The sequence below is a fragment of the Trachurus japonicus genome, chromosome 1 (assembly GCF_045865225.1).
Source record: "Trachurus japonicus isolate A0001 chromosome 1, Traja_1.0".
Lineage (NCBI taxonomy): Eukaryota > Metazoa > Chordata > Actinopteri > Carangiformes > Carangidae > Trachurus > Trachurus japonicus.
The window spans coordinates 35,289,283-35,301,120 of record NC_140907.1 but is presented as its reverse complement, the minus strand read 5'-3'; the positions used below and the strand labels follow the sequence as shown (position 1 = coordinate 35,301,120).

At 39.3% G+C, this 11,838-nt stretch overlaps 1 protein-coding gene across 1 annotated transcript; it reads left to right on the top strand.

Annotated features, from left to right (window-relative positions):
* Nucleotides 1-4,442: 4,442 nt before the first annotated feature.
* LOC146992407 (galectin-related protein-like) lies at nt 4,443-10,866 on the top strand. Its single transcript, XM_085792639.1, has 5 exons — nt 4,443-4,621; nt 6,674-6,751; nt 7,463-7,551; nt 7,829-8,012; nt 10,580-10,866. The coding sequence occupies exons 1-5, from the start codon at nt 4,574-4,576 to the stop codon at nt 10,721-10,723; spliced, it is 543 nt and encodes a 180-aa protein (XP_085648765.1). The 5' UTR covers nt 4,443-4,573; the 3' UTR covers nt 10,724-10,866.
* Nucleotides 10,867-11,838: the final 972 nt, after the last annotated feature.

Sequence of the window (11,838 nt, the reverse complement as noted above, 5' to 3'; positions counted from 1 at the left end):
AATTAGAGAATCAAAAAGTGCAAACCTGCCTGCATCATGTAGCGCATTCATTCATGCAAAATCCATCTTACAATATTCTGCTTCATTTAATTGTCTAGCAATTCACCTCTACCCATTAAAAATAAGCTTTTAATAATGGCTTCTGCATTATAGAAACTATAAACTGCAGCACAAGGTTGGCGTCACTTTGATGTGTTTGTCAGATTAATGTTGTTTCAGCTGTCCTATTGTGAATATGTATTTTTCTTCACAGTAAACATTTAATAAACGTGAAACATCAGTTTTCTTCTGAGTCTGGTCATTCTTAACTATTTGAAATATTTTTGAAATCAATCATTCATCTGCATTATCTAGATGGGGCGGTTTCTTCAATAGCAGGGAGTGCTAATTGGGCCAACCCAAAGGGCCTGTACACCATGGGGGGGTTTAGTCCTTTATATTTAGGCTACTGTTTATTATAGTGGAGCAGATAAAAGCAAAATTTGAGTGTATTTGTTCTCGAGAGGCTTCTGATCAAATTTGTCTGATTGGACATGTGAAAATCCAAGATGGCGGCCATTTTTCAAGATGGCTGCCAAATTAGCCTCGTAAATCGCCATTTTAATATTAATGTGTAGTTTTTATAGTTATATAGGTTTGGTGTCAATTCCTATATTTTCAAGTGTGTTGAGTTGGATTTTGTGATTTTATACAGGCTAGCACCCAACAAATTAATTTTGTGAAACAGTGTTTTTCAAACTGTGGGGTGCGCCTCCCCTTGGGGGGCGCCAGAGTTTTTGAGGGGGGGCACGACGTGAGAAAAAAAGAACTGTAAACATTTTTTAAAAAAGATGAGTAAAGTGTGACCTGCACAAAGAGCTCAATGATTAATTGCATTTGCAATGGGCTCTATGCACAGCTCCACTACTTCCTGAAATAAAGTTGTGTCTTACGTTATTGGACAAACTGATTAATCCAGGTGTGTCTGAGTAGTCACAATGGTCAAACACACCTGGATTAATCAGTTAGTCCAATAATGTAAGACAGGAAATAAAGGAGCTGTCTTATTTCAGGAAGTAGTGGAGCTGTGCATAGAGCCCATTATATTGCAATATGATGAAACACAATTTTGTTACACACAGGCTGCGATTATGCTCTAGTGTTAGGCTATTTGTCATGCAAACAAGAGGGGGATGGGGCTGTCGGTGAAAAGAGAAGGCAGCAACGCCACACTGTTACGTCAGGGACGTAGACGTTTACAGCACTCAAACAGTTAATGGAGCCATAATGACAGATTTTTAGTTTATGTTCGTGTTTTATCAAAGAAAATGAAATGTTTTGTTATTTATTTTGTTTGGTTTGAAGCAGTGATGTTTTTTTAAAGGGAACCTTTTTTACTTTTTATTCTTTCTATTTTATTCATACAAACTTGTCGTTTATTTCCTGTGTTTGTGCCTTTTTGATACGATTTTTATACTGAATGTTTGATTTCTTAAAGCAGAAGTAAGTGGTCCGGTCGTTTTCGCTAATGCTGCGTTCCAGGCAGGCTTTTGAAATCGTAAATTACAGCTTCAAGTCACGACTTACGACTTTGTAGCGTTCCAGGCAACCCACTCGTGTTTTTCCGACCTGTTTTACCGGTGAAAGTCACTATAACGGCCACTCGTAACTTCCGACCGGTGAACTCGTACCAGATCGAACTGGTATGACTTCACAGGTCGGAAAAACACGAGTTTCCGTGAACGCACCATAACAGTCCTCGTCCCTATGTCACCACATTCACGGCGTCCCTTGGCTGCACACACAGCCCTGCATGCCGTTCTCTCTCCTCATTGGATAAAAACTGTAGGATACGATAAATGTTTTCTCCTCGGCTCAGAGCAGAGCAGAGTGACTGACAGACCCGTGTTTCAGACCAAACACTCTATGTAAGTGATTGCTGTCGGAAGATATAACTATTTAAGTCTTATATTAACACAAATATATCACTTACTTCTGCTTTAATAAAATCCAGATAAACTAAAACTGTTTCTGTCATTTATCATTGAAGGTCAAACGTGTGTGTCCTGTATGTGTGTTTTCTTTCATTTATTCTTATGTTAATACTCAGTTATTACACCTGTTTTCTGTGACGTTGTGTTCAGGGCCTCTGGGAAAAACGACAGAGGGTTATTTTCTAATACAGGGTTATGTATTTATTAGACCCACAGCGGTGTTGTGAGTCTGTCTGTGTGAACTACGGTGGCCCTGAGGGACAAACAACTCCAGTTTGAGCTGCAAAAAAAGGCAAAAACACTACAGGAAACAGGTTTTCTTTTTTCTAAACTTGCAGCATTTTTGTGTTTTTCCTGCGGTGGTTTGACCCCACAGGGCCACCGTAAAGGATTTTGTAGCTGAAGCTTCTCTGCAGACTGACAGATGTGTTAATGACACTAATGATCTGCACACACACACACACACACACACACACACACAAACGCACACGTGTTTCCTCCTCCTGCAGCTCGGCCGTTTCCTTCCTCCTCCTCCTCCTCCTCCTGCTTCCTCCCATTCTTCCTCCGTCCTCGTGGAAAATGAAAAGTGAAGTTGTGTTGAGGTTTTTTCTTCCCAGTTTTATGTGAGGAATGAAAACGAGGAGCAGACGATCAGAGTGAAGCTTCATACCGCAGACTGGGTGAGTGTCTTCACCATTAACATTATGTATTCACTTTTTAAAAATGTTTTATTTGGGTTCACTATTTAGTTTGGATAGTTTAGTTTAGTTTAGTTTAGTTTGGGACGGTTGTGCCTAATGACTATGAAATGCTGTGAATGCGGCAACGTTATCTTGTTTTATTACTGTAACATTGACAATAAACCATTGAGACAAACACACACTACGTCCTGCTGCCATAAACACTCACTACAACACCAAATGTGTATCAATCTGCCGCTGAAAATAGTTCCACACACGCCACCACTGCTCCCTCCTGTTTTTGATCAAAAGTGACATTTACTGCCGCTTTGTGAAATAAAATTAAAACAAAAACACTATATAATGTATTTGTCATGTGTTTTTAAAGATTTACATCCATGTTAGCTGTTAGCTGTTTTGTTAAACTACAATCTTTAGGCGGTAGAATGAGCTGCTCCACTGTCGCCATCTTGGCAGCGTTTGACTCCGCCCCCCTAATGACCAGCTGATCCAAAAATGGGCAAAGAGGCGGAGACTGACAGGTTCCCCTATATTTATATAATAATAAAATAAAAACTAGACTAAAATAGAGCATAAACAATGAGTTTGCAGCATCAAATATAGAATGTGTATTAAAACAATTAAAGGGTAATTACCGTTTTTTACAATATGGACCTTATTTCTAGCATAACATACGATCATTTCCTCACCCAGATAACTTTGGTGTCATTAGTCGTTGTGATGAAATGAGCTCCAGCCGAGAGCCGCATATATCCGTATAATGTGAGTCCACAGGACAGCAGAATGCAGCCTCTAAATAACACATTATCTGCAGAGAAACTCCTTCATTTCACCAATATTTAGTTCTGATAGGCTAGTGCTATTCCCCTCTGAGTCCGGGGTTAGCTGTTATCAACATCCGGGGTCTGTAGGTTGACCTACTGACCTCTGACCTGGATGATGTCATCTCCTAATAAAAATTCTTACAGTGTCAAATTATCGTCTGATTTTTACATTAAAATTCTCCAAAAGGCCAAAAAAAAAGAAGTACCGTAAACATTTGCCATGACTACCAAGTCCTAGTGGTCAGGAGAGGAACTGCAGCCGCTGGTCTAAGCTCCTGATGCTAACATGCTAATGCTAAGCTGGTACCAGATAAGGCGTCAGGTGACACCCAGGTTACCTTGGCAACATGAGGTGACATGGAGCGGGAGGTGGATTTGCATCACATGCAAAACAACACGACACACGACTGATGTGAATGTTACAGAGAGACTAACTGGTGTTTTTTTTTTTTTTTTTAAGCATTTAAATTAGAAAAATAAAATATTATAGGAATCTTTACCATTAACAGCTGGAATTTAAAACATAGAAAAACAAGTTAAAGTCATGTTGTGTAGGTCCTTATTCACATTTTTATATTGTAGTTATTGTTGAACTGGGTTTTACTGTTCATGCAGGAAGATAAATTGGATTATTTGATTATTGACGATCAGTTAATAGGCTACAGATGTCGTGACTCTAATCTGAGTCAGTGAACTCTGCTCTCTGACCGACCATCTGTTTGCTGTTGCACACTCACTTTAAGGAGCTGGAGAGAAAAAAACTGGACTTAAATAAATACATAAATGATTAACAGGAATATTGAAATAAAGTTCCTGAGCCGACTCCGAGCGGCTGAAGTGGAGGAGGTTTAGTGTTTGGGCTTTTGGCTGCAGCACAATGAGCTCTGTTGTTGTTATTGACCTGAGGGAGACAGAGGCATGCAGGCAGGGGCAGCTGATTATCAGTGTGTGTGTGTGTGTGTGTGTGTGTGTGTGTTGCAGTGCAGCTTGAGGCTCCACGTCAGTGTTGGTTTAGTCACAGTCTGGATCTGCAGCTCTTTCTCTCTGCTCGGCTCGTCGCCTCCTTCAGACCAACATGGCTGAAACACACAGAGTGACGACGACGGCACCGGGAACCAGGAAGGTGAGTTCACACACTCACACACACACACACACACACACATACACACACACACACTGATCAGCAGGCAAACCAACCAACCAATCAGAGATCAATACACCTGGTCACAGCGACAGGAGCAGCAGCTTCAGTCTGGACGGTCGTTTCAGTTCAGGAGGTTTTTTTTGTGTTTTTGAGTTTTCTGAGTTTCGGTGAAAGTCAAACTGCTGCTGCTCACACCTGTCAACCTGGTTAACTTCCTGTCAGACTAACAAAATAAAAGCATTTAAAGGGATAGTTCAACATTTTGGCAAATTGGCCCATTGCCATAATCGCTAGGCTATAGTCATAGCAGTAGGTTTGTTAACTTTATTTGTCGGTGTAAGCTATTTTTAGAACGGTGGAGCAGAGCCGTGAGCTGCTCAGAGCTACGCTACGGAGGCTCATGGGATTTCTTGGTTTCCCTCATCAAACTCATCAAATACACAATCTAACAACTCCACAACGCTCTGGTGGACAAGTTGTGAGCTGCACATTCACCACGCTATGAGATAATAACACAACGTTACCAGACAGAGTTGTTTTAGAGGTAAATACAGAGACTGCTTGATGAAAAACTGTCCCTGAAGGCAACGCACATCAGTGGTTTTGCATGAATTTCCCTCTAAAACAACTCTGTCTGGTAACGTTGTGTTATTATCTCATAGTGTGCAGGTCACAACTTGTCCACGACAGCGTTTTTGAGTTGTTGGGTTGTGTATTTGATGAGTTTGATGAGGGAAACCAAGAAATTCCCTTAGCCTCCATAGAATAGCCCTGTGCAGCCTGCCGCTCCGCCGTTCTAAAAACAGCTTGCACCGACAATTAAAGGTAACAAACCTATTGCTATGACTATAGCGATTATGGCAATTGGCCAATTTGCCAAAATGTTGAACTATCCCTTTAAATATCTGAAAATCTGTTCATTTGTAACATGCACAGTACTTTATATTTGTATTTGCGTATTGTTATTTATCGTATTATGGTTTTTATGCACGCTGTGAAGCACTCTGTGTATTCATACTGGGAAGGGTGCTACTGTATATAAATAAAGTACTTACTTACTTACTTAATATGATAATTTATGTTTAACACAACACATACAACATACTGTCATCGAATGTTCTGTAGTGTTGTGTTTATGAGACCATGAAAAAGAAAATTATAGAAAGTATTTAAGAATGATATTTAAAGTATATCGATATTAATATGTGAGAAAAATAGGATGTGATAGTGTAGTGATGTGATATGACTGTGTAATGTGCATTATTCATAATTGTATGCAATATAATATTATGAATATGATAAGGAATTAATTATAGCATTTCATTTATTTTTTATCAGTGTTATATCAATGTGATTACACATTTTTAATTTGAATTAAAACTCTGTGTTTTATTGCCCAGAATGCCTCTGGGTTTAAATAACTTCAGTAAGGATTTACAGCGCGTACAATTACACAGACGTGACTTTAGATATTTGAAAGTTACAGTAGACGTCCCGTTGAGATCAGACAGGAAGAAGACAAAGTGAAATAGTGATATAAAATAAATCTAAAACAATTTAACTCATTCAGAAATCCAAGGTGGAGTCAAACAAAGAAATGTAAAATATATAAAATATCACTTGAATATTAGTAAAGCTATTAAATTAAACTATTTTGTGAGTGGTCCTGTCAGTATCGGTCCAGAGTTGTTTTCATTTAATTTCATTATTGTTAAACACTGAGATCAGTTCCTTCAGAGTCCAGTTCTTCACTCCAGTGACTTGTTTGTGATGTCAACATGAGGAATGTGACTGAAACATTTTACAACACCACTGTAGTGACGCAGAGAATTAAACACTTTATCAACATGAGAATAAAAACTGCTCAGATTCTCATAGCTCCCAGAAAAGTCATTAAATTAATAAATAGGATAAATAAATAATATATAATAATAATAATACATATAATATATAAAAAAATATATGTATTAATTTATATAGCACAAACTAAAATAATAAGAAACTAAATAATTTCTCCTTTGTTTGTTTCAGAGGTGGGGGATCCCACAGAGGAGTGAGGAGGTTAAGATCAGAGGACGCTCTCCTGGCAGAGACACGCCCACAAACCTGGTAACATGACTTTATATGCATACATTACAGCATATATATATATATATATATTATATAACAGCCCGTACAAAGTATTGAGTGCATATAGATGGACATACTTTACATTTCTATATTAAAAATGCTTTTTTAGGTTTTAGCTTTTTGGTCTTTTGAAATATTAAGATTTTTTGAGATACTAAATTTTCGGTCTTCATTAAATGTAAGACATAATTATTAAAAAGGAAAAAAAGTAAATAAAAAAGGCATTAAATGTTTCATTCTGTGTGTCATATATGTATATAATGTATTAGTTTTCACTTTTTGAATTGAATTACTTATTATTATTATTATTATTATTAATTGAGATGCACTTGCAAAAGCAGCAAGAAATCAATCATTTCATCAACAAACTAAGTGAATAAGTCACTAAAAGTATCTACTTCAACACTGTAGTAATGAGGATTTGGGCAAATGGACAAAAATATGCTTATTTATTTATTATTCCAATAATAATATGAATGTTATTCATGGTTGTGTATGTTTTATTCAGTAAAAACAATATGAAGTCACATCTGTAAATTTGTTTCCTTCTTTTTTCTCATGTGATTGTGACGTTTTTGTCACAACTTTATTTTGAAAGGCTCTAACTTCCTTGTAAAAATTACACTTTTATTTTGTAGTATTGTTACACATTAAATAACTGTGTGTGTGTGTGTGTGTGTGTGTCCGCAGGCCGTTCCCTTCAGAGGTCACATCTCAGGTGGGATGAGGCCGGGGAAGAAGGTGGTGGTGGTCGGTCTGGTCGACTCTCGCCCCGACAGGTGAGAGGAAGATGTTCACTTCCTGTTTCCTGATGATTCACTTCCTCTGTTTTTATATCGAATCACTTCCTGTTGGCTTCACCTGAAAACTTAAGACTTGATATCAATGTAGCTTTATTGATAGAACCAGTTGATGCTCGGTCGTGTTGGGAGGTGTCAGAATCTATAAGGGTGATTGATAGTATTGATACTTTGGCGATCGATCGTCTGGTTGGAGCTTCTTGTGTTGCAGGCTGATGTGATTCAGGTTCCTCTGGGTTCTTCTTCTGTCCTTCAGGTTCTACGTGGCCCTGACCTGTGGTCGTGGGACGTCCGGGGAGCCTCCGCCCGACGTGGCTCTGGAGCTCTGCGTTAGGTTCAGGGACCGTCAGGTGCTGAGAAGAGCCTGTGTGGGCGGAGCCTGGGGGGACGCTGAGCGAGCCGTGCCCTTCTTCCCCTTCATCAGAGAACAACCGTTCAAGGTACGAGAGCCAGAGACCAGCAACTCTGAGGCTGGGCAGAGGTCTGGTGACCGCCATGAAACCGCCGTAAAACCGCCATGAAACCGTCATAAAACCGTCATGAAACTGCCATGATACCGCCATGAAACCGTCATGATTCCATCATGATACCGTAATGATACCGCCATGAAACCGCCATGAAACTGTCATGAAACCGCCATGAAACCGTAATGATACCGTAATGATACCGTAATGATACCGCCATGAAACCACCATGATACCGCCATGAAACCATCATGATTCCATCATGATACCGTAATGATACCGCCATGAAACCGCCATGAAACTGTCATGAAACCGCCATGAAACCGTAATGATACCGTAATGATACCGCCATGAAACCGTCATGATTCCATCATGAAACCGTAATGATACCGCCATGAAACCGCCATGAAACCGTCACGAAACCGCCATGATACCGCCATGAAACTGTCATGAAACCGCCATGAAACCGTCATGATTCCATCATGAAACCGTAATGATACCGCCATGATACCGCCATGAAACCGCCATGAAACCGTAATGATACCGCCATGAAACCGCTATGAAACCGTAATGATACCGCCATGAAACCGCCATAAAACCGTCATGATTCCATCATGAAACCGTAATCCATGAAACCGCCATGAAACTGTCATGATTCCATCATGAAACCACCATGAAACCGTAATGATACCGCCATGATTCCATCATGATACCGCCATGAAACTGTATGATACCGCCATGAAACCACCATGAAACCGCCATGATTCCATCATGAAACCGCCATGATACCGTAATGATACCGCCATGATACCGCCATGATACCGCCATGAAACCGTAATAAAACTGCCATGAAACCGCCATGAAACCGTCATGATTCCATCATGAAACCGTCATGAAACTGTCATGATACCGCCATGAAACTGTCATGAAACCGCCATGATACCGTAATGATACCGCCATGATACCGCCATGAAACCGTAATAAAACTGCCATGAAACCGCCATGAAACCGTCATGATTCCATCATGAAACCGTCATGAAACTGTCATGAAACCGCCATGAAACTGTCATGATACCGCCATGAAACTGTCATGAAACCGCCATGATACCGTAATGATACCGCCATGATACCGCCATGATACCGTAATGATACCGCCATGATACCGCCATGAAACCGTAATAAAACTGCCATGAAACCGTCATGATTCCATCATGAAACCGTCATGAAACTGTCATGAAACCGCCATGAAACTGTCATGAAACCGTCATGAAACTGTCATGAAACCGCCATGAGACTGTCATGAAACCGCCATGAAACTGTCATGATACCGCCATGAAACTGTCATGATTCCATCATGATACCGCCATGAAACTGTCATGAAACTGTCATGAAACCGCCATGATACCGCCATGAAACCGTCATGAAACCGCCATGATACCGCCATGAAACTGTCATGATACCGCCATGAAACTGTCATGATTCCATCATGATACCGCCATGAAACCGCCATGAAACTGTCATGAAACCGCCATGAAACTGTCATGAAACCGCCATGAGACTGTCATGAAACCGCCATGAAACTGTCATGATACCGCCATGAAACTGTCATGATTCCATCATGATACCGCCATGAAACCGCCATGAAACCGTCATGAAACCGCCATGAAACCGCCATGAAACCGTCATGAAACCGCCATGAAACCGCCATGAAACCGCCATGAAACCGTCATGAAACCGCCATGAAACCGTCATGAAACCGTCATGAAACCGCCATGATTCCATCATGATACCATCATGAAACCGCCATGAAACCGTAATGATTCCATCATGGTACCATCATGAAACCGTCATGAAACCGTAATGAAACCGCCATGAAACCGCCATAAAACTGTCATGAAACCGCCATGAAATTGTCATGAAACCGTAATGAAACCGTCATGAAACTCTAATGAAACCGCCATGATTCCATCATGATACCGCCATGAAACCGTAATGAAACCGTCATGAAACCGTAATGATACCACCATGAAACCGTCATGAAACCGTAATGATACCATCATGAAACCGCCATGATACCATAATGATACCACCATAAAACTGTCATGAAACCATCATGAAACCACCATGAAACTGCCATGAAACCGTCATGAAACCGTAATGATACGTCATGAAACTGTCATGAAACCACCATGAAACCGTCACGAAACCGCCATGAAACCGTCATGTTTCCATCATGATATTGTCATTATGTTGTCATGATAATATAACGATAAACAAGATATAAAATAAACAGTTATTATTGATTAGTATGAGTTAACAGCAGGGTGGAGGTGGTTTACAGTTACAGATCCTATGAATTGATCAATATTCAACAACTTCACTGTGGTGTCGTACATCAGTGCAACCACCAGGGGTCGCCTGTGGATCATATCAGTAATAATGAGGAAAAAGCCCTTTTGCCACAGTGAAGGCCGTTTAAGGTCCAGCAGGTTCGTCAGGTCGTGGTTAATGACCAGACTCTCTCTCTCTCTCTCTCTCGACAGATCGAGCTTCACTGTGAACACGGTCGCTTACGGGCGTTTGTGGACGGACAGAAACTCTTCGACTTCCACCACAGACTGACGTCGCTCGCCGACATCGACACGTTGTGGATCAAAGGCTGCGTCAGCATCACTAAACTGGCCTGAGACTCCAACTCCCAGCATGCATCTGGGGAAAGGGTTGACTACCTCAAGTACTGCACTAAGTACACGTATGAAGTACTTTTCTTGAGTATTTTTTTCTTTTACTGGATATTTTGACTCCACAGCTTCTCAGAGGGAAACGACAGCTACTGTAAAAACAGATTATCATAGAATAGATAATGAAACATCATCATTTATTACAGATTAAACAAAATAGAGCTGAAACTAATATTTGTTTAATTGGTGATTTTTCTGAAGTTTGATTTTATGATGATTTGATTTGAGTCATTTTGATTTTTGGAGTAAAACTTTGAACAATTAAAGAAAATAATTACATTAATCTGTAATATTAATAATCATTAGCTCTGATACTGTTTGATTGTTATTTCTAGATCATGTTGATTTTTCATCTAGACTGACTATATAATGTAATATTACAATAATATATTATAATGATGTGTAACAGGACTGTTTTATATTTTATTGTATATTTCTTGATTCATCATCAGATTTTACAAATATTTTTGGATATTTTATTAAAAATTTCCTTTGTAAAACTGTTTTTTTCAGTTCATTCACTATGATTCTTTCAGATATTTTATCTATATATAGATAAAATTTAGATAAAACTGATGACTAGTGACGCAAGATGAAAAATTGTAGTGCAGCAGTTTGACCACACGAGGGCAGCAGAGCAGGTTAAACACATGCAACATCAAAAATGTAAAAATACAATGAGATTCAATTATATTATTAAATTAGTAAAAGTAAAATTTACTACTACTTTACCTCTTCATTTTTTCCCCTATACTTTATTTTTCAAGTTTCTTGTACAAAACAAGGGCAGCATCAATGCAATGACTAAAAATAGATATGGTTACAATATGATGTGACAAAATAATTCAAATGCTAACAATGTAGTGCCCTTATATAATATTCTAGATTTAGATTTAGACTGAACAGTATGGTTAAAGGGATAGTTCAACATTCACCTCTAAAACAACTCTGTCTGGTAACGTTCTGTTATTATCTCCTCTCATGTTGTGGCTGCATGTTGGGTAGCTAGGTCTCATCATTTTTGAAGAAAAGGAATACCTCCTGATAAAAAAAAATAGAGG

What these genes read in the sequence shown, in the direction of transcription:
- LOC146992407 (XM_085792639.1), top strand. Translation starts at nt 4,574, where the DNA reads ATGGCTGAAACACACAGAGTGACGACGACGGCACCGGGAACCAGGAAG. An exon ending in GAGACACGCCCACAAACCTG is followed by an intron (nt 6,752 to 7,462) that starts GTAACATGACTT and finishes GTGTGTCCGCAG; the next exon opens with GCCGTTCCCTTCAGAGGTCA. An exon ending in TCAGAGAACAACCGTTCAAG is followed by an intron (nt 8,013 to 10,579) that starts GTACGAGAGCCA and finishes CTCTCTCGACAG; the next exon opens with ATCGAGCTTCACTGTGAACA.